This window comes from Apium graveolens, chromosome 10, assembly GCF_009905375.1.
Source record: "Apium graveolens cultivar Ventura chromosome 10, ASM990537v1, whole genome shotgun sequence".
Lineage (NCBI taxonomy): Eukaryota > Viridiplantae > Streptophyta > Magnoliopsida > Apiales > Apiaceae > Apium > Apium graveolens.
The window spans coordinates 64,590,501-64,614,747 of NC_133656.1; the positions used below are offsets into that span (position 1 = coordinate 64,590,501).

Sequence of the window (24,247 nt, forward strand, 5' to 3'; positions counted from 1 at the left end):
GGTAGGGTTTTGGGGTTGGTACCTTTTAATCATAGTAGTTGTTTCTAGGAGCGGAGGACACCTGGCTGGAGTGGATACTTTACACATGTCGGGACGGGACTGGTTGGAGATTGTTCTGAGGATCCTCTGACACGTGCCTTGATAATTCCCATGATTGATATGTGACAGTTGTCCCTATCATGCGTTTTGGCATGTGCCTCATGTGCTGGGACCTCTCTAGGTTGGGCTTGCGGGACTGGAATAGTTAGGACTAGTGGTGTGCGGGACTGGATCGAGTTAGGAGTCCGGGCCTGGCCCTTGCAGGAGCTATATAGTAAACTGGTTGCTGTCTTCCATTTTCTTCCTGATTAGGGCAGCTCTGACTGCTTGTTCTCCCGCTGATAAGTATAAGTAGAGAGGTCTCATGTTTAAGCTTTAGTTAGGACTGGTGGCTGGTGGCTGAGAGAGGTAGGACTTGATCTCCTCAAATGCCTTTTGGCACTCCGGACTCAATTTTACCTCTTTCTTGTTATTTGCTCCCTTGAGTAAATCCAAGAATGGTAAGCACCTCTCTTCTAGCTTTGAGATGAATCTCTTGAGTGCTGCTAGGGATCCTGCTAGCTTCTGCACATATTTTTGGGTCTTGGGAGCCCTCATCTCCTGGATTGCTTTTATCTTTTCCGGATTTGCTTCTATTCCTCGGTTGCTGATCATGAACCCTAAGAACATGCCTGCTCCTACTCTGAAGGTATATTTCTCCAGATTTAGTTTAAGTTGGTTCTTCCTCAGGTTGTCAAAACACTCTTTCAAAACTTCTACATGTCCTGCTATAGTTGTTGATTTAGCAATCATATCGTCTACATAGCACTCCAAGTTCCTCCCGATTTGGGACTTGAATATCTTGTTCATGGCTCTTTGGTAGGTGGATTCTGCACTTGTAAGTCCAAATGGCAACATCACATAAGCATAGACTGCTCTGTGAGTTATGAATGATGTCTTAGATATGTCCTTCGGGTTCATCTTAATCTGGTTGTACCCAGAGAAGGCATCCATGAAACTTAGCATAATGTGTCCAGATGTGGCATCTATTAACTGATCGATATTGGGTAGAGGGTATGGGTCCTTCGGGCATGCATCATTCAAATCAGTGTAGTCCATACACATTCTCCATTTGCCGTTGGACTTCTTTACCATGACAACATTAGCTAGACATTCCGGGTATTTATTTTTTTGCTGATTCCTGTTTTAAGTAACTTCTCCACTTCTTCGTCTATCGCTTTTTGCCTCTCCAGGGCGAAATTTACACGCTTCTGCTTGACTGGTTTTTTGTTGGGGTTGACATCCAAGTTGTGCATTGCTATGGACTCATGTAGTCCAGGCATGTCTCTTGGACTCCAGGCAAAAACATCTTTGTACTCCCGAAGTAAGGACACTAGTTCTTCTCTGAAGGACTTTTCGAGTCCTGGCCCAACTCTTACCTTTCTATTAGGAGTGCTTTCATCAATTTGAACTTCCTCTATTTCGACCGCGGCCTCAATTTTTGCTTGATCTTTGGTTAAGACCATTTGATGAACTCGGGCTTCGGAGTTCTTCTTCAAGTAGGAGCTGATTTGCTCTGACTCATTCTTTTTGGTTGCTTGCATGGTAGGACTGGTTTGGTCTAGGACCGCATTCGCGTTGTCGACTACCATGACTTGGTTGCTTGTCAGTTCTTTCGAACTTGGGATTGTTTCTGGATCCAGACTTGATTCAATGAATTGTACTTCTTTTGTTGTTTCTTCCCATGGTCGGGGTCGGTGCTTCTTGATGTTGTGCTGTTTACGAAGGACTGCGGCCTTCCTTTTGTTATCTTGGTGTGTTTCTGCCATGACTAACACCTGGTTGTAGCATGTTTCAGCAACTCCATAATCTCCCTTTATTTCTCCGACTTCTGTAGGTGTTGGAAACTTGATCTTGAGATGGGAGATTGAAGTTATTGCTTGCATCATAGTTAGAGCTGACCTGCCGATTATCCCGTTGTAGGACGAAGGAGTGTTGATGACATAAAACCTGATGGCATGAGTTACTTGGTTAGTATTCATTCCAAAAATGACAGGTAGGTATAAGGTCCCTTGGATTGGGACAGTCCGAACCCATAGAGTGGGTTCTCTCGGCAATCATTGTTTCGGACGCTCCCTAACTGCATTCGATCCACTGTATGCTTGAAGAGGATATTTACCGAGGAGCCATTGTCTATTAGCATTCTTCTTACTTCATTATCAAAGATGTCCAAGGTGACAACTAGAGTTGCAATGTGGTGGGGGTTGACTCCTTCATAGTCCTTACTGCTGAAGAAAATCACCAGATCTGGGAGTGATTGGATTGTAAGCACTTCTTCGCCAAAATCCGAGCTTCGTGGTGTGGAGTGGGAGCCTTCTATGACCACATTAACTATGTTATTTCCTCTCTTTTGCCCATCTCCTCTGTTGTTGTTGTCCCGAACCAAGTATTTGTCCAGGTTTCCTTTCTTTACTTGGTCCATAATGGAGTACTTGAGTGATAAGCAGTTCTCCGTCTTGTGGCCATGGGTCTCATGATAATCACACTGCCTATTGTAGGGCCTGCTCTCCGGGGGAGTTTGCGTTGGCTTCAGAGGATAGTAAAAAGGCTTGTCTTTTATTTCTTTCAAGATTTCTTCCCGGGCCATGTTGAGAGGGGCCAGTCCGGCTCCTGCTTCATCTCCCGGGACTGCTTCGTGGGTCCTGGATCGCTCTTGGACTTCGGCTTAGGACCGAGCCTCTGAAAAATTGGAGTAGATTGTCTTTCTGGGTTCTGCTGGTTTTGTTTGAACTTCTTGTCCTGATGGTAACCCCCTTTCGGTCGGTCATCAGAGTTCTTACTCCTAGATCCCCCATTCCGGGACATCCTCATCGCCTGGAGTACATCAGTCTCCTTTATGAATCTAGCAGCCATGAAGTAAGTTGCTGCCAGACTTTTTGGCTCCTTATTGATCAGTTCTACTGCATCTTTCATTGTGCTCCGGATCTAAGTTTCTCCTGAAGATGCTCAGAGCTTCGTGCTCGTCCAAGTTCGAGACCTTGTTGATTGCTTCCTGGAACCGGCATATATAGGCTGAGAGGGACTCATTGTCATGCTGCCGGATGGTTTTCAGGTGACACATATGCCTTTCATGTGTCTTTTTTGCTCGGAACCTCCTCAGGAATGCCGCGCAAAACTCCTTCCAATTGTGGATGCTTTAGGAGGGGATCCTACTAAACCATCTCTGGGCCCCTCCCTTAAGGGTTGATGCGAAGAATCGGGACTTGTCAAATCATTGTAGTAGTATATTTGCGCAATCTGTTCAAAGTAATTCAAATGCTCTTCTAGGTCTCCCAGACCATCAAAAGAATCAAAATTGTAGTGCTTCAGGTCCCGCTGTAGGGGAATAGTCTCCAAGGAGTGGCTGAAAGGAGTTAAAGTTTCCCCAATTTCTACTCCCGAGTCTCTGTCCATTTTTCTTTGTAATTCATAGATCATATCATTTATATCTTACTGCTTCTCCTCCTCTTCGTCATCAGAATTCAGCTCCGGAGTAGGATCCCTCCGGGTTCTCTTGGTCCTGGACTTGGCCAATAGCTTTTCTTCTTCCAACCGCATCCTTCTTTGGATTTTGAGCCCGAGCTTTGCTTCTTCTTCTTTTCTGATTTGCTCCCTCATCTCTTCTAACCTTTTTTGCTTGGCCGCTTCTGCTTTTTTCTTATTTCCTGGGACCTTTCTGTTCTTCTTTCCCCTAGCTCCAATTCGGTCAAAGATAACTCATCACTTGTGAGGTTGGCAATATGTTCTTTAGCCACCGGGACATTAGTGTATTTGTATTGGTTTAGCTCAATAAGACTCCTGGAGTCCCGAGTGTTGACAACCCTCTCCATAATTGGAGTGTGTTGCAATGGTTGCTCCTGGAATATTTCTTGGTTGGCTCCCAGGTCATGAGCCTGGGAGTAGTCCAGCTTCTGGACCTGAGTACTAGCAGAGGGTCTTCCAGAAGTATGTTAAATTGGTCTTGCCATTGTTTCAAAAGTACCAACAACACCTAACAAAAATTTTCTACTAAAAATATTGATCTAAGGTTGCTTTTTGAAAATTGCAAAAACTATCTAGAACAAGAACAAACAGTTTTCTGGGACTAGTTCATACAACCTTCTGGAACTGGTTAATTATATAGTAAAATGAGTGCAGCTGGGTTCTAGGACACAAATGCAATATGCAAACTAAAGCAAAATCGGGGTTCTAGAACAATCAAAACCAACAATAGCACACACAAACATGTCTTAAATCAACGAAACAGGGCTCACACAAACGTGGCCTAAAATAACGAGCACACACAAACGTGGCTTAAATAAAGAACATTCATATTTATGAGAGGGTTTGGTTGCTTGGATTCTTACAAGTTAAAGAAATGGATTATTTCAAGAGCTTGCTGATGAAGGTGAATCCAGAGGCACCGAGATCCAAGGATGTTGAGCCCTCCTTTTAGCGCCAAATGATAACTCCTGGTGGCGGGGCTGCTCCTTCGACGCCGTGCCTGGATCCTTCACCGCCATGGGGTGTAGCTGTCGTGCGGTTCCTACAAAACAACACCGGAAGGGGGTTTGGGTCTCGCGGTGCCTCCGGTGTGAGAGTAAGAACTCGCTTTTGGGGAAGATGAAGATAGATAGGAATGCAAGGTGGCTATGTGTGTATATGAGTGTGAGAGTGTGATTAACCCCAAAACCTTTCCTCCTTGGGCTATTTATAGCCCAAGGGTAGGGTTTTGGGGTTGGTACCTTTTAATCGTAGTCGTTGGTTCTAGGAGCGGAGGACACCTGGCTGGAGTAGATGTTTTACACGTGTCGGGACGGGACTGGTTGGGGAATGTTCAGAGGATCCTCTGACACGTGCCTTGATTATTCACATGATTGATGTGTGACCGTTGTCCCTATCATGCGTTTTGGCATATGCCTCACGTGCTGGGACCTCTCAAGGTTGGGCTTGCGGGATTGGGACAGTTAGGATTAGTGGTGTACGGGACTGGATCGAGTTAGGAATCCAGGCCTGGCCCTTGCAGGAGCTACATGTACTATCAGATAAATTATACATTAATTATATGCATGATTTAAGTTTCTGAACACAGTCGATTAGTTATAGGCCGAATAAGGCCCAATGAATAAAGGTCCGTCGATCTTTAGGACCATTGGGTCGAAAGCCCACATACCTTTCAATCAGCCGCTCGAAAATACAGAATCAAAACAACTACCTCCATTTCTCTCCTCCAACGTTCGTCCGCATTCTTCGCATAACGGACGAACATTAACTGCAGGTCTGAGTATAAGTACCCCAAGGAAAGTAAGAAACATGACATTTTTCATAACTCTCTACACACAAAACTCTTTCTACTTTCTTATCATCTCAAACTTACTTTTACATCCAGATTACTGATTCTCACACTGGAGGTGAATCGGGATACTATCTCTCGCATTGTTTTCCCTTATAGGTCTAAGCCAAAGATTGTTCTTGGACGATTGAAGGACATTTTTACATCGCCAGAAATCTGAGCGTAACACAACCCAACACCATAAATTAGTATTACGTTAGACTGTCTCAGACCCAACATGTGACATATAAAATTAACACTGAACGGTAAGATTAAATTGGTGACCCTCCCCAACCGGTACCATACTAGTCTGTCTCAGACTCGGTCATACCGGAAACCCTTTAACCTATAGTGTGGGAAACTTTTCCACGTCTCTAGAAATCGAACCTTAAATGCTTTGTCAATAACCAGCTGTGACAACCCTGGTCAAATCCCGAGCCTTTTTCAAAAATCGGGTCAATTCCCGATTCCGAGTCCGAAATAAGCCGAAGCCTCCTGTACCGGGTGCAGCCAACTTTGGTAACAACTAGCCCACCACAAGCCTCCAAACGATCATGATTTGTTGGTGCATATAGTAGTAGTACTTTGCCTAATAAACTGAACAGAAGTCTTAAATCTTTTCGATGTGGGACTGAGGTGTTACAAACTCCCCCACTTATACTCCTTACGTCCTCGTTAGACCCGGACAGACAACCCATAGGGCCAAGATCGTACCTCTCTAGCCAATATGAGATAATACCGGTTGGCTTCGTGTCCCCACATCCGGACCTCTTGCCATTGTGGAATAATACCACCGGCTTTCGTGTCCGCACCTCCGGCAACTTGACGAATCAAGCTTTTGAGAGTCGGCTCTGATACCGGATGTGAAAACCCGAGTCAAATTCCGAGTCTTTTTCGAAAACCGGGTCAAGTCCCGATTCCGAGTCTGAAATAAGCCGAAAACTACTGTCCCGGGTGCAGCCAACTTGGGTAACGACTCGCCCACCACAAGCCCCAAAGATCATAATTTTTTGGTGTACATAGTAGTAGTATTTTGTCTTATAAACTGAACAGAAATCCTAAATATTCTCGATATGGGACTGGGGTGTTACAAACTCCCCCATTTAAACTCATTTTCTCGACATGGGACTGGGTATTACACCAGCCCTCTCATCAACTCCCTTACACGTTTGGAGGCAGTGTTCATTGTCGTCTTCAGTTTTGTTTTATATCGACAATTACAAGTCAAGTTAATTACCTCATGCATGAATGAATTTTGCAACAGGTGACACCACAGCCGGTGATGGTGGGTGAGATTATACACACAGCACAGTACTGATATTTAGTGTAGGCTGTAGCATTGTTCACCTGGTACTTTGTCAATAAATTGTTTTATACAGAGCTGTTAGGCTTACGAATATTGAAACTTCAGGTTACTAATATTTGGTTTGATCTAATCCCTCCGTCCCTTTTTACATTTCCTATATTCACTTCAGACACTATCCACTTAATATTGATTATTAATTTACGTCTAATCTATAAGATAGAATATAGTCATGAGTGGTCTCGTTAGATTCGTATTTATGAGTAATTTAATATAATAAATTTTTTATATTTAATACTATTACGAAATTAAAGATATTAACAATCAAAAGTGTGCATTGATAAACGTGTACAACACAAATATGAAATGTTTTTAGGGAGTATCTTATACCTTCTTTCAAATTAATTATGTGATAATTTTTCACTATCGTACCACCAAAAAAATTACATCGATTATCAATGTGATATATATATATACAGAACTGAAATTAAATACATTTTCATGCTATAATTATTAAATTATTCCCGAATCAGATCAAATCCGAACACAAACTTTACGGCCATATTTGTTTAATAATATTAAGTATAGAATAGGATTGTAATCCTTAAATTTTTTAATTTCATTTTTGTTTTGTAAAAGCTTGTTTCTAGTTAATTCAAAGACTAGAATCCTATAAATTATTTTATCTCATATTTTTTATGTTAGATTAGAAAATAGGATTATAATTCGCTATAATACTTATTTGAAGAAGGTATTGTTTAATCCCTCAATCCTAATTTCAAAGTGTTATAGTAAAATTCTAAATTTAATTCTTCAAAATAAACATATAATATGATTATTTAGTCCCTATAATTAATATTAATGGACTAGTTATCCCGAATTATTATTCGGAAATTATAGTTCATTGAAACAGACTTGGCTGAATATTCCAATTTCCGAGCATACATTCAACCTTCAGTCAGAGGGAGGAGCATCGTTGTCCAGAGGAAGTGGAGAACCGTTTGATGGAGCAGAACAAAAGTTACATTAACACTAGTCAATGCTCGCTAATTACTTCATAATTTTATTTAAATAACTTTTAGCCTTCTCTAATTATACTTGCATGTTATAATTTAGACTTAAAACTTTTTATTTTAGTAGTAATAATTTGATTCTAATGTAAGTTGGTGCTCAATCTACTATAGTTGAATACAGTTGAACCTCGATGAAATAATAATTTATAAAGTAATAATTTCGTATAAAGTAATAATTTCGTTAAAATAATATATATTTTTCCGATAGACACAGTTTTTTCATAGTTGAGGACAAAAATGATCAAGTGTCACATAATTATGTTTCTTTAATGGAAATACGATCACAATATGAAACGTCTAGTCTAGGTTCTAGAGAATAAAGTCCAACAACTTTATTACGAGGTGATTACTTCTTTTGGGCTTCAGCTTTGGGCCTCAGTTTTAATATCTGATAAAGTTCCCCAGTTTTAAGACTAACCATTATATTAGCATATATTAATGACAGTAAACTGTTGTTTCTTCAAAACGAGTAATTGGACCATAAGTTAGGACCATAAGTGCTAATACAAGTTATGGACGACAATAATTAGAGACAGACTCTAAATATGACTAGAATCTGTAATCTGATTTAGCGTGAACAAATTCGAAAGTGACCCGAATACGACCTTGTCAACTGCAAATTGACCGAATATGACTCGTATTTAAAAAATTTCTTGCCTTAACTTAAAAATTCAATTTCAGATAAATATAACTTAATTCGATTTGATGCATAAATTATATTTTGACAAAACCCTGATCCTGAGTGTCACAGCTATAACATTCTCTTATTGTATGTCAAAATTTTCGATTTTTACGATAAGTAGAAATTCTAAATAACTCATGAACAGAGCAACCATGACAAAAGGAGATAAATGCTGGTACCTTCAAATCCATTAAATACGTCAGTTTCTCCGATTGTTAGGAGAGCAATGTTACTTTTTACAAACCCTCGTCACTGTCAACAGGCATCACAAAAGGCGTAACAATCATTATCCAACAACGTAATAGTTATCCATTGACAGTCATAAGTTAGAAACCTAAGTTATGGCTTCAGATAGGCATACAAATTCCTGCTAGCCTGTACTACTGATTACGAATTACTTGATATGTCTTCTATCACGCCTTTACCATCCACAGCATCAAAAAGGAAGAAATTTTTCACAGGATCACCTTTGCCTGATATTGCTTTAATCACTTCCTGAATCAAATAAATTGTGGGCATGAATAAAGTGTAAAGTGAAATATGCATTGCACCCAGTACGATATCAATGAAAAACAGCAAATTAGATGTTACCTGCCCGAGAATTCCTCCAATGATAGCACACACAGGAGGGAATTCACTAGGACCAGCTATTAATCGTCCTAAAAGAGAATCAGGAACCTGAGATACATTCACCGACTGCAGCATACATAGCACACATGAGCAAAGGCATAATAGGGCTATAACAATCTCAAAAAACACATATGGACGGACATACATTTGCCTGACAAAGTTCAGTTCTCAACTTCAGAACACTAGCAAGGTTTGCACTTGAAGTTTCTCCGTATTGGCGATTCTCAACATCTTCAAACCTTTCAATTACTGCATAATAAAATTTGGCAAAATTACAGATAATCAATATTATTTGCGTGTTGCCTTGGGGGGGGGCATTTAGCAATTAGTAGTACATGTGCTTTTTTAAAAGATTTATACAATTAGACCTAATTAAAATCACCATTAAAAATGACTCATAAGGTTACTTCTAAAATCAAAGGACATGTAAATGAGTCCTTGAGTATTCAATTGAATTTCCACTATTAGTCTATTATCCCAAGGTGATGACGATCATGAAAAGCGCCTCCCTTGAGGTACTTTTTAAACCGTAACTGGAATCAGGTATCATAAGAAAATATCAAATGAGATATACATATACTTACAATTTAACTGCAATATCATGCATATTGCTGTAATATTTTACCATTCATTTAAGCAGGCTTCAGTTTTCCATATTTAGAAAGTTATTTTCAATCCGTTGCATAAAGAATTACTTATATTATGTACCATCATCTCACTCTAAAGATCCAACTCCGCCATCAGAAAATGTACTTAAATTCGATATATCAATTTGTGGACATTGTAGGTAATTAGTGAAAGAGAGACATAGCTAACACTCGACGCAAATGTATTCAATCTCTAAACACAGTTTGCTATAAAAGATAATTTATTGATTTCGAAAACAACTTGCATAACTAATGTCCACTCATTTCAATAGCTTATGTAGAACTTTATGATTTGAAAAAATAGCAGCAGAAGTAAATGATAAAACTGATATATAAGAAAAGCTATACACATGCATAATGTTACCTCTCATTGCGAAGTACAGTTTTGAGAATCTCTTAGGAAGAGATTTCCATGGTACAGAAATAGCTTCCTGCAAACAAAGATTACTTGATCATGTCTGGTCGTTATTAGATTTATTGACTTGTTAACTTGTCATCCTCTAAGAAGCACTAATTTAATAGGTTACAAATAAAAAAGTATTGGAAGGAGTACCTATAAGCTGATAGGTTAATGATATAATATGCAAAACATAAAACTATCTTGCATATGATTAATTTAATAGGCAAAACTCAACTCCATTCTGATATCTTACCTCGAAACTGGGATAATGTAATTGGCATTCCGTCGTTTCGTCAAGTTTTTTCTGCCAAGATACCAAACATCATTGCAAACGAATTTAGTTATTCATTGTTTATATAAATCCCTAGGAGTTTCATGTGAAGAAAATATTGGGAAAATATTACGAAATGAACTAGCAAGCAGCCAGAATTAGGCTTTATGAGAATAATTTGGAAAAACACTATATTAAAATATTAAACCTCGTAAAAGGCGTATTTATCGCACCAAGAAACTTTACATCATATCATTAATCGTCTTTAAAAAATGTACATAAAGTTTAAGATAATGTATCTGGAACTTCCTTGGTGTAATAGAAAGTGAAGAATACCAACACATACACTAGTAATAAGCTATAACTTCAAACAGTTGGATTTTATTACCTTTGTATAGGCATAGTCCTGCAAATCAACAAATATCTCACCACATGAATCTCTGCAATCCACAGTATAAAAGGCAACATGCTTTGATAGCTTGCGACACTTTTCATTGACCATTCTCTGTGGCACAACAATTAAGACATCTTAGAAAGCAGACACATTTGTAAGCCTCTCAACATATTCATAATTGTAAAAGTGTCTATCCAGCCGGTCAATTTGACCAATAAATCAACTCGAATAAATGTAAGGATAATTCAATATTCTGATAAAAGATCCTGATCAAATTCAGCAGGCATGAAAAAATCTAAGAAAGCTATTTTCTACAAGCAGTTTATAGCAAACACCAAACCTTTGCCGCAAGGGAGTAACAACAGACAACAACAACATCAAACTTGTCGAAAAAATCCACACCGAAACTAGATATATCACCTGAAGGACATATACAGGACGAAATCATCAGGCTTATTAAAAGAAAGAATTTAATATCAGTCAACTAAATAGGGTAATGCTTATAATAGAAGATTAATATATGAAAATGAGGAGCTTGCCAAACATTTGCAATATGCATTGAAGAGAATACAATATTGAGCTGATTGTTTACGTACGGACACAATCCTGGAATACGGTGGCTAAATTAATTTTTAAAGTACATGACGAGGGCAGGAGCGCAGTGGGAGAGCTCACATTCTACATGTTTATGTAGACTATTTATTTATATATATGTGAGGCTAGGAGTTTATTAAACAAGCGTATTTTATAATAAGCCCAACTGTTTACTCGCCTAAGTCAATTAGGTCGTGTTTTATGGTTTCTGGTCCCTATACAAGTCATGTAATCTCACATAATATCTTTAGACTTTGTAAATTCATGTTTATTTTAATATATTAAATATTGATTTCAGCCTCCTGCATTGGTTGCGATCCATAGCTTCTCTCCTTTCCACAGTTGGGAAACCTTTTGGTAGTGATTTGGTATGTTCTTTTTTTTTCTCTACATCCAGCTTAAATAAATTTAATATAAAATGATAAACCATGAACTTAAAGATTAAAAACCCTTTTACCCCCCCCCCCAAATAAAAATAACGAAGCAGCCCCCTTAATGACTTAGATGTTAGATCACATGTACGTCCCTCTTACATCAATCCCTAAATAACTGCATTACTACAAACTTCGTAATTTTGTGTAATTTGTAAACACAATGTTAAAAGCTTCATTTTGAAGTGAAGAGAAACATAGCAGAGACACAAGATAAATTCTACGGAAACAAGTACACTGCCATGTGGGAGAACTACAACTACATTTTACAACCAAGCACACAATTTTAAAAAAGCAACAAAAGGCTAACGTTGCAAACCTTTTTCCACAGAAACGTGAACCATGGGATTAAAATCCTTTAAAGACTCCGAACAAATTTCCGCCACAGACTTCCCAACAAGCTTCTCCCCCTCAGCCGGAATCAAAAAATTAGCCGTCAAAGCCTCTTCCGTAACCGGTCTATCATCATTCAATGCCACACTTCCCACACCAGCCAACACAATATTCTTGCAAAACTACAAATTCAACTAACCCAATTACCAAGATCACATCTTTCCTACCCAAACCACCTAAAGAAACAACCCCAACTAAAATCTTGAAATTTTTCGACTTTTTCGACAAAAAGAAAAATCAAAATTACCTCAATTGCAGTCCCTCTAAGGCCACTAACCAGTATATGTGATTTGCTTAGTCTAAAACACATAAATATTACATTTTTATTAGTTATAAACACTTGAATTAACATAAAATCATAAATTAAACAGCTAATTTATAGTAATTAAAAAACAACATATATAGATACAAAGTTTGTATGTATATACCTTCTTTGAGCATCAACGCCCCAAACCCTAATTTGACGATCATAAAGGGCTGTTTCTTGCTCAGTCAACTCCTCTCCTTTCATTTCAAGATTTAATCTGTAAATGTTTAGATACAAAAGTTGTGTGTATATGTTTAATAAGATTGGGAATTAATAAAACCCTAGATGGAGATTCAAGATACATTTTGAATGAATTTTTGGGAATACATGGTATAGTTGTAAATAGAGTGTGTTTGCAGGGGTAGAATTGTCATTTGATTTGAAGGAGAAATTAAGTTGGGCTTTTTGGTTGATGTTTTGGGCCATAGTAATCATATTTGTTATGGGCTAGAATTAATATTCCTAACCCATTTGGGTCTGAGCCTTTTATTAGCTAGTTAACCATTTCTTGATTGGATGTTTCATTTTTTTAGATTTTTAAAAATAAAAATTTTGTCTTTACTAATTTTAGTAAATAGGAGAAATATACGAGTACGGAATGTATTCAATGGTAGATTTCTAATTTTTTAATCAAATTGTATAATTACAAAAATACTTCCGTATTTGTATTAAAAATCCCTTCGTATTTATCTAAGTTAGGTGAGTTAGTACGTACTTAAGAGTATTAAATCATTTTAATATACCAATCATTTACTCATTTACTCCATTTTCTTCCCTTTTCTTCACTCTTATATAACTCTTCGAATGTTAAGAATCAAGGGAGAAGGAGAAAGTAGAATCTTAGTAAACGATTAGAGTTTTCTTTAAAAGAATTGACATATTAGAGTTGTGATCAAGAAAAGAGAGCTGCTCACCTGCCCATTGGAATAAGCAGTTGATCCGTTCCTGACATTTTTATGTATACACTAGTTTTTGATCTGCAAATTACACTGGATTACTTTGCTGCAAATACAAACATATGCACCCAAGAGAGTGATCCGGAGAAAAATATTTTTTATGATGAAAAGCAGTAAGGATCTAGTAAAGGTCATGAAGTACGCTAAAACAAAATTTTAGGTTTTCTCAAAATTTTAAAGGGTGTATTTACAAGAAATATAAGATTTTTTTCCGGAATATGATTCTTGAATCCGCCCCTGATGAAAAGCTAAACAACAAGAACTGTTCCACTCTACAAAAAATCACAGAGCAATGTAAAAATGTTGAAAATTCAAATAAATCACTTTGTTTGTAGAAGGAATGCATGCATGATGTGGAACTAGAAGTGTACATTCAGAATGTAGAAACTTACAGGTTAAATTGCAGGAAAGTTAATAAAACATACCTGACAGATGATGAAGTTATATGTATATAAAATATTGGCAAAAGATGATGATGAACTTATATAATGCACTGGTTTGTTATGCATTTCAAAGGGCAGAGAAGGTTGATGAATGTGCATTGTTCACTTAATGCTCATCGAGTTGAAGAGTCATCTAGGCAGCCGAGTTATTAAAGCCAATTGTTCAAATAACTAAATATGCAAATACTCTAATGTCCCGTTTGGGAAACTGCATTTCATTTGAAATTCTGGATTTAATCAAATAAGCTATTTGAGAATTTGGATTTGGATTTCATTTGAAATTCAGGACATTCAAATATTAGTATAAACATAAGAACTTGAAATGACAACTTAAATCCTGTCATTTGAAATCCCTCATTTGAAATGAAATGTAAGTTTTCAAACGCCCTCTAAAGTATCTTGTCGATAGTTCTGAATTCGATTCTTACTTGTCCCAAAATTACTAAAACATGTACGTACTTATTTGTAAGTTATATGACCCTAATAATTCAAAAAAGAAAGATTTGTATTTTCAAAATTAATTTTTGATGTGTATATATGTTTATACCAAAATTTGATATTTATGTTATCGTATATCAATTTAATGCTCGTTTAGAAAATCTTCACATAAGTAATTTATGACTTAAATTGAATAATTGACTTATAAGCGATAAGTTGATAAATGCTTATAAGTTATATAAGTGTTTGGATAATTTTACTTATAATTCAGAATTTTTTTTACTTAAATGGCCTAAAATAAATAGTTTTTAAATATAATTAGCTTATAAATTCTTATATTTTAAGTTAGATTAACATTTAGAAAATATTTTTTAAAATTAAAATTAATAAAAAAATAAAAAATAAGTTGAGAAAAGTACGTCGTTACTAATATTAAAACTTGTCAGCTTATAAGTTATAAATTCAATTTATAAGTTGGGTTGACAACAAGGTTGTTAAGTCGATAAGTCGAGTCGAGTCGATGGAGGTCTTACTTGTCGACTAGTCGAATAGTCGTAGACTAGTCGAAAAATTAACAATAAATAAATATATTATATATAATAATACATATCTCATATACGTGGTTTCCCACAACAAAAGTCTTCCTATACTCATATGTATATCAGTCACAAAATAGATATGTTAAACACAAACATATCTTATTTCCTTTCAATATGCTCATGTCGATAAGCTAATTATATAAATAGATTATACCACATATATATTAAGTTTTAATCAATTTATACATACATAAACACACCCAGACAGTGGCGGAACCAGGATTTCATAATTGAGTGAGCATCACTTACATTAAAATCTTTGTATATAATTAAGCATGCTTGCAGAATATCAAGATACTATGCATGTTTGGAGGGGCAATGGACCCCAGCCCCTCTTTCCTTCCGCCTCTGCACCCAGATAATGATATATACGTTGAGATTAGCATGTTGATGTTAGTGTTTGTGTCCTAGAGACAACACTATTATATTTTGTTTATGATATTTGGATTATTAAAATTTATGTTCTATCGATTATTTTTTAAAATAATTTATTAAGTTTTCATTTACTGCGATATAAATATTAGATTAATAAATGTCCTTGGAATATGATATAAATTTTATATCTTTAAGTACGTGACTTAGAAATGAGATTATGTGAATAGCATCGATATTCCCAAATATCCATAGTCGAGTATTATTATTAAGGGACAATAATAATGCATTAAGACTAGTGTGTTTGTTGACTGATGATCACATCTTATTGATCATAGGTATAGTGATACTAAAGTCGAAAACACAGGAAGATGTAAATATACATGGTGCTGGATAGACCCAATGTGAGATTTTACATGTCTGTTGTGTCATAAGTAATTCTCACAGTGATAATGATGTAATGGTCCTTCGACTTGAAATCATTATATTTCTATGCGATGATTAATATACTTTGATTACATCAAAAAGTTGCCTTTGACCGGGTAATGATAAAAGTGGACTTCGGGTATATTAAGAATCGTGTGAGGAATATGAATGATCTAGAAAGGATTTTGTTAGGAATATGTTGTGAACTTGATGATAAGTTAAACAAAACATCTTAGTAGATTTAACTTAGTAAATTTTTGTAGCTCTCGACGAATGTTTCATTATAGTCCCGACGGATGAACTTTACAGTCCCGATGGATGACAACTGAACATCCATCGAGAGTGTAGCTTATGTAACTATAAGTATTGTAGCACATTTCTGCAAACAACAAAGTTTTAGTCTAGTAGATTCTGTAGGATTCTCTAAGTCATCTTGACTACTAGATTGATATACATAATAGGTTGGCTAATTGTAAATATGAGATGTCTTGTAATTTTGTATAAGTGGAATGAAGTCAAGTGATAGATAGACTCCCGACGGATGATCTACAAGGCTCCCGACGGATGCTCAACATAATCTGACGGATGTTCAACATAATCCCGACAGATAATCATATTCAAAATAGTTGTTGATCAGTCACATGCGTCGGGTGTTTGCAAAAGTATTGTGGTAGCCTGTTAAGCAGGATTTTGAGAACAAGGAAGCATTACCATTTTCATGCAAATATGAAAATATTCAAAGATGCTGGATAGAGTAATGTAGTAGCATGAAGTTAGATTAGATATAATTTTGTTTTATTATCATGTCTTACTATCATGTAACTTGGTGATATATAAACCAAGAGTAGCAAGTAGAACAACTAACTGAGTAAGCTAGTTTTCCAGAGAAACAGATAAGGCTGCATTTGTTAAGAATTTCTCTGTAAGATTGTTTGTTCACTTGTAAAGCAGCTGTGTGATATTCAAAGCATCACGGAGTTCTCAATCTGATATATATATATAGTGGATACATTCAAATCCATCAGAAAGTTTTAAAACTTTGTGTTTTATTACTTAGTATTTTGATTTTTATTATTCTTCCATTCCGCACTACTGCAAATCAAACACTGTTATATATATTAAGTTAGAATATTTTTAAAATACAAAAAGTAGCCAGAATTACATTCAACCCCCCTTCTGTAATTCTTGTTGTATTGTTTGAGAATAACAGATTTAACCCTCCTAATTATTTGAGAGATATTATTGGCCTCTTGTGTGAGGTGGACTATGAAATGTGTGGCGCCGCACTCAAATGTTGATCAAGGAAACCTAGATTAAATCATGAAGAGGATGACACATAACATGCCTCAAGTTTAATCTATAATATTTGGTTAAAGAGATTATATTACTTTATACATTATTCACGAAAGGTTTAATCGATCACCGATTTAATTATTATTACTTGGGTAACAATGATGTATTACTAGATGCCACTCATTATTTATAATTTAAATATGAGATATTTAAATTATTGTCAACGTAATAATAATAATATATAGGGTCGCACAAAGAAGGCATGAAGGAATATTTAATTCAAATTCGGATTTGAATTAAAAAGAAAATTTGAATTATTTATTATTAATTAAGTTGGACTTAATTAATGTGATAAATAAATTTTGAATTTGTATATTATTAAATCCGAAATTCAGTTGTTATTTAATAATTGAGTTAAACTTAATTATTAAATAAATAGAATTTCATATTTTAATAAACTCTAACTTGGATTAGGGTTAGGACTGTTTTTGATCTCTCTATATAAACATCCTTAAGGCTAAAATTAGGGTTATGCTTTTATTAGATAAAAAATATAAAACCCTAGCAGCTAAAGGTGAGAGAGAGTGGGGGGGGGGAACAGATCCGTTCTTGGTGCTAGTACACGTGTCCTCCGTACCAGCTTTCGTGTGGATACCTCTACGGCGTAGATCGTTAAGGCGGGATACATGGTATTCGGTTAAAGCTAGGATCTCCTTATGACAACCATAATCGTAAAGCTCTTTAAGGTAAACATCTCATCCATAAATTAAATTTTATTTTTCGCATAGATCTTACGGTGGGTTTCGATTTATTCTGTTTTTACGGTTTTATTTATTATTTTTCGTTGCGTTTTATGCCTCAAAACCCAACAGTTGATTGTTGCTAATGTTGAGTAGGTATTTACAAAAAAAATCATTTTAATTTCTAATTGGATTTTGAACTAGTCGACCAAGTCGCCCGACTAGTCAATAAGTCGACCAATTAGTCGACCAAGTGAACCGACTAGTCTACAATTCCCAAGTTGAGCTCCCCGGTCTAATTTCTTAAATTAGAATTTCTTAAATTGACTAGTCGATATAGGTTGGATCATATCTGTTTTGGAACCTCAAATTGTGTCTAGTATACTCTATGTTAACAGTGCAAAAGAGATTTTGATTGAATTAGAGGAGCGTTTTGGTCAAGCTTCTTTAGCTCAACTCTATGCTTTGGAGCAAGAAGTACTTAATATTTTTTGAATAACCTTTCGATTTCAGACTACTAAACTCAAATGAAAAGGTTATGGGATGAAATCGATAATTTGAAGCCATTACCTGTTTGTGATCGCAAAAATTGCACTTGTACTCTGACTCAGAAAGTTGTTAAAATTCAATAAGACCAGAGGCTTTTGTTGTTTTTGATGAAATTGTTCAATGACTTTGCCAATATTCGTTCTCACATCCTCGTGATGTCTTCTTTGCCTACCCTACCTCAGGCATACATGATGTTACTCCATGAACAAAGGCATAGGGAAATGTCTAAGTTGCCTTCTACAACTTCTGATCCTGTAGCTTTTTTTTTGCTGGAAATAAGAAGTTCTTTACAGAGAGACAGAACACATCTCAATACACAAAGAATCAATATGCTGGAAAGTTTTCAGCCGCGGCGAGTCAAGTCAAGCCCAGAAAAACATATTCATGTGATCATTGTAAAATTCCAGGGCATAGTAAGAAAAGATGTTTCAAACTGAATGGTTATCCTCCAGGTTTTAAGCCTTTGCCAAGAAAATTTACTGCTAATGTGGTTGCTGATAATGTTCTTCAAGATTCTTCAGGCATTCATCAATCTGACTCAAGTTCTGGTTCTGCACACATTACTGTTGATCAATTCAACCAACTAATAAACTTACTAAATCAGAAAAAGGATGCTCCGCATGATACTGAATTTACAGGGAATGCACTTTTGACAGGTACTTTTTGCCTATTTTCTAAATTCTATAGTCTTTAGCAATAACCGGGTTCTTGATAGTGGAGCCTCTGAACATATGTGTTCTTCTCTTGCTTTGTTTGACACCTATAGTGTTTTATCTACTAAAAATAGTATTACAATTCCTAATGGCACTAAGGTTAAAATCACTCATACTGGCACTGTGAAGTTAAATCATTCCATCATTTTCCATAATGTTCTATTTGTTCCTTCTTTTCATTTCAATCTTATATATATCCATAAATTATGCAAAGACAATCAATTATCTTTCTGTTTCACACCTGTTACTTGCTCTGTCTAGGGGCATTCAATGAAGCCTCTACTTCTTGGTAAACAATTGCAAGGTCTTTATTTTGCTGCAGATCATTTGCTTCTACACTTTTTTTGAAAGGCAACTTATGTTTCTTCAACAGATTGTTTACCATCTTCTTCTACTTTTTTAATACAATTATACCTTTCACTTCTGGTAATACCAAAGATGCAAAAATTTTGCATCTTAGACTAGGCCATACGCCTTATGCTAAACTCAAAATTGTCAATTCTGATGTTGATGTAAAATCTTTGTCTTCAGAATGCATTTGTATTATTTGCCCAGCAGCTAGACAACATAGAATGCCTTTTTCCTCCAGTTCTATAAAATTAACTCATATTTTTGAACTCTTACATGATTTATGGGGTCCATACCATACACCACACATGATGGTTGCAAATATTTCATCACCATAGTTGATGATTTCAGTAGAGCCACATGGATTCATTTGATTAAATCTAAACTTGATTCAGTCAATATTTTGTTTACTTTTCTTCAATTGTTCAAAACCAATTCAAAACTTCAGTAAGAGTGATTCGAACTGATAATGCTATGGAATTATGTTATGGTAGAATACTATCTCTGTACAATATATATGGTATATTGCACCAGACTAGTTGCTCCGACACACCCTAACAAAATGGGGTGGTTGAATGAAAACATAAACATTTAATGGAAACTGCAAGGGCTTTATTTTTTCAATCAAAAATTCCTATAAAAAACCGGGGACATTATGTACAGTGTGCAGCTTTTCTGATTAACAGAATGCCCATCAAATCTCTTAACAATGTCACTCCATATGAGAGATGTTTAAGGATAAACCTAATTACTCTTATCTCAAATGCTTCGATTGTTTATAATTTGGTTCCACATCAAAACAACATAGATCAAAACTTTCTGCTAGAGCTCATCCTTGTATATTTCTTGGTTATCCACCAGCTCAAAAAGCTTACAAAATTCGTGATCTTGTTACCAACAAAATAATAATATCCAGAGATGTGGTCTTTCATGAAAAGAAATTTCCTTTTCATATGACATCTGCAGATTCTCCAATAAAGCCTTTACAGTTTCTCTTACCAACTCATACTACTTGTGATGTTTCTCAGTTTTATGACATTCCAGATGTCTTTGTTACTTCTCAAAATCCACATGTTGTTGATCATTCTGATGAGAATGTTGATCATTCAGAATCTCAATCTTCTTATTCTCATACTTCTAATGTATTATCTGATCATTCACATGACACTCACCTTTAGCCATATTTTAGGAGAAGTATAAGAACTATTCAGAAACCATCCCACTTAAATGATTACTTCTGTAATCTTGTCACTTTTAATTCTCTTCCATCAGCTCATAAAGCTTTTCTTACACACATTTCTAGTTTTACTGAGGCACATTCCTATGAAGAGGTTTCTCAAGATTCTGGTTGAGTTTATGCTATGAACGTAGAGCTTGCAACTCTTCGGTCAAACAATACCTAGGATATTGTTGAACTGCCAAAAGCAAAAAAGGCAATAGGTTGTAAATGGGTTTTTAAAACAAAATTAAAAGCTGATGGTTCCATTGAAAGGTTAAAGGCCCGATTGGTGACAAAGGGGTTCACTCAAAAATACGGTATTGATTATCAAGAAACTTTTTCTCCTGTGGTAAAGATGACTACAATCAGGAGTATTCTGTCTGCAGCCGCTAACAAAAGTTGGAAAATATTTCAGCTAGATGTCAATAATATTTTTCTTCATGGTGAATTATATGAAGAATTTTATATGAAGATGCCACCGGGTATTCCTAATCCCTTTAACAAAGTCTGTCGGTTGAAGAAATCCATTTATGGACTCAAACAAGCCAGTAGAAAATGGTTTGCAAAACTCCTACATGAATTACTTTGTCAAGGTTTCGTTCAGTCCAAGAATGATTATTCACTTTTCATCAAAAGAACTTATTATGATATAACTATTATTGTTGTTTATGTTGATGATATGATCACACGGGTTCTGATATCTCTTGTATTCAGCATCTCAAATCTCACCTCCACACTGTTTTTGGAATTAAAGATCTTGGTTATTTGAACTACTTAGGTTTTGTGGTTGATTATGTTGCTGATGGAATTACTCTGACACAAGCCAAATTTACTAAGAAACTGCTTCATGATTCCGGCATTACCAAATTTAAATCTACCACTACTCCTTTACCTCTTCATCTTAAACTCAGCAATGATTCTGGCCAGCTTTATCCTGATCCTTCTTTTTACAGGACCTTGGTTGGAAAATTGAATTTTCTGACAAATTCCAGGCCTGATTTAGCATTCTCCGTTCAGACGCTAAGTCAATTTATGCAAGCTCCTAGAATACAATATTTTGAGGCTCTGCAACATGTCTTATAGTATGTAGTTTCCACTGTTGGTCAAAGCATTCTACTTAATGAAATAGATTCTCTTGTTCTCAAGGCATATTCTGACTCTGATTGGGCTGCTTGCCCTAATACCAGGAGATCAGTATCTGGTTATCTGTTACTTCTTGGTTCCTCTCCTATTAGTTGGAAATCAAAGAAACAGTCTACTGTGTCTAAGACTTCTTCTGAGGCTGAATACCGTGCTATGGCTTCAGCAGCCTCAGAAGTTACTTGAATGGTTCGTTTGCTCAATGAACTTGAGCTTTTCAATCTTCAACATGTCACATTTTATTGTGATAATCAGTCTGTTATGCATATTGCCTGCAATTCTGTGTTTCATGAACGCACAAAGCACATGGAGGGTCTGTTACAATTTTCTTATCTCCCCTCTGACCAACAACTTGCTGACTTGTTTACAAAATCTTTACCTTCTCATGCGTTTCATTCTTTGAAGTCCAAACTTGGTCTCGTTTCACCATCAAGCTTGAAGGGGGTGTTGGTCATTCTGATCATTCTACATCTAATGTGCCCGCATCAGCATAACAACTGACATCGGCATATCAAGCTGGTTCCACATTTCTGACAGCTGAATAGTTTGTTATTTATTTTGTGTGTATAAGTGTTAGTTAGTTATAAGATACACTCTCTCTCTTCTCTCAGTTAATCTCTTAAAATCTCTCTATACATTTCTACATTTTCTGTATGTAAACAAAACGATTGTAAATAACTTTGATGAGTTTTTAATGGAAACTTATAACCATTTCAGTTTGATCTCTGGTTAATTGCAAACTGTAATAAATGTTAATTTTAATTTTCAATCAGTCACAAAAATATTCATTTCAAATTTTCAAGTAACGGTATTTTCTCGATCCGTTTATATCGGCCACCGGTCTAAATTCACAAATTTAACAACTAACTTAATTAAAGAAAATAAGAAAAAAAAAATATGACCAATATAAACGGGACAGAGTTAGAATAATTTTTTTTTCTAATTTGCGGATCTAACTCGACCTCTTTGTGTTCCAAACTGTATAATGCAAAAACAAATCACAATATTTTAATTTTAGCCTAGGGTTTAAAAATAACCATGGATACAAAAATGAAAGTGTGTGAAATGGGAGAAACTAGCAGAAATTCAATGACCACAATTGATTCAATCAGAGATGATCTCCTCACTAACATACTTAACAAACTCCCCGCCCTTCACTTCGCATCCGCCTCCTGCGTTAACCACTCCTGGCATCGTCTTTGCGATTCCATTCTCTCCACTCGTAAACTCGCCTCCGCTCTTTCCCTCAATCCTTCTATTCAGGTATATATGCACATAATTCACACATCTATTCTTTACATTTACGAGAACAATCATATACCTGAACAACTTAACACAATCATCCTTCTGCAACAACTTAACACAATCATTGATAAGTATTTTGGTTGATGATTGTTAAGTTACTGCATCTGCAAGTGTGGTCATCCTTCTGTTTTGTGTTGGCGTTAGAAAGGAGGCTTGGCTTATAATATTAAATGTTCTGTTTTGAGCTGCTACATAATACATTGCAGACAGCAGAAGGAGACATGATAGAGAATTCGCCATTAAAATGGTTGTTCTTGTTTGTGTTCTTGCATTAGCCATAGATTGGAGCTATATAAAGAAGCCAACTTACACTCTCTACACGTTTTCTTTTAAGAATAATCAACTGTAGACTAGACCGATGACTTGCAATGTCAACTTTTAATTTAGTTTATGCTTTATTAATTGAGAAAATAAAGTTGATGTCGAAAGGACTAGTAATGTGGTAATCAAGATTAATCAACGGGTCAGATGCATATTATTGATAAAAATCAATATCATTTATTCCACTTCAGAATCCTCCTTAAGTTTGCATTTCATTTATATCATAAGGCATATGGACAACATAGGAAATTCAAAATCAGGCTAATTTTAATTTTAGTTAGAATTTTGGCAGGATCATATGTATTTGTTTCGTGGGAAGTGCTAGCCACTTTCAGCTAAACATCAGAAATTTCATGATAACTAATTCAGTACTACTACACTGAGCCCTATTTTACAAAAAATACCAACTCATTGAAATTACAAATTTATGGATATTTATAAATCGAGTTTTATTTACGGGATATAATAATAGGACGATCTTAAAACCCTCTTATGCCGGTACAAATTATTGAATGTGGTGTCTATTTGAAAGTTTTGTAATTGTTATAAAGTTATGCAGAAGTTACTAGCTTTTAACAATAAATCACAGCCTACTTTTTAAGTTTAAATAATTGAGATTAAAAATCAATCTATTTACTAAATAATTTATCATCCAACAAAAAGATTTCGCTTTAGTTGGATTTTATATTATGTTAATTTCACTAACTATTTTAATTATGTTCCTAATTTTGAAACCTGAATAAATTGAATTTACGTGTCGATAATGGTTAAATGACTGAATCCGTTGGTTATATTTTCAGGTTTGGTACTGGTAACGAAAATCAAAGATTTGGCTCTTCAATAAGTAGTTTGCTTAAATATTTACACTAGATAAGTAATCTTGCTTTTATTT

At 35.6% G+C, this 24,247-nt stretch overlaps 2 protein-coding genes across 2 annotated transcripts; both read right to left on the minus strand.

Moving 5' to 3' along the window:
* Window positions 1-414: 414 nt before the first annotated feature.
* On the minus strand, window positions 415-2,500 carry LOC141690623 (uncharacterized). Its single transcript, XM_074495407.1, has 3 exons — window positions 2,112-2,500; window positions 1,458-2,028; window positions 415-1,101 (listed from the first exon to the last, which is right to left on the minus strand). The coding sequence occupies exons 1-3, from the start codon at window positions 2,498-2,500 to the stop codon at window positions 415-417; spliced, it is 1,647 nt and encodes a 548-aa protein (XP_074351508.1).
* Window positions 2,501-8,579: 6,079 nt separating this feature from the next.
* Window positions 8,580-12,810, minus strand: LOC141693474 (SUMO-activating enzyme subunit 1A-like). Its single transcript, XM_074498580.1, has 10 exons — window positions 12,615-12,810; window positions 12,434-12,485; window positions 12,113-12,308; window positions 11,109-11,188; window positions 10,763-10,879; window positions 10,357-10,407; window positions 10,068-10,134; window positions 9,202-9,305; window positions 9,018-9,122; window positions 8,580-8,921 (listed from the first exon to the last, which is right to left on the minus strand). The coding sequence occupies exons 1-10, from the start codon at window positions 12,695-12,697 to the stop codon at window positions 8,814-8,816; spliced, it is 963 nt and encodes a 320-aa protein (XP_074354681.1). The 5' UTR covers window positions 12,698-12,810; the 3' UTR covers window positions 8,580-8,813.
* Between the last annotated feature and the right edge of the window lie 11,437 nt (window positions 12,811-24,247).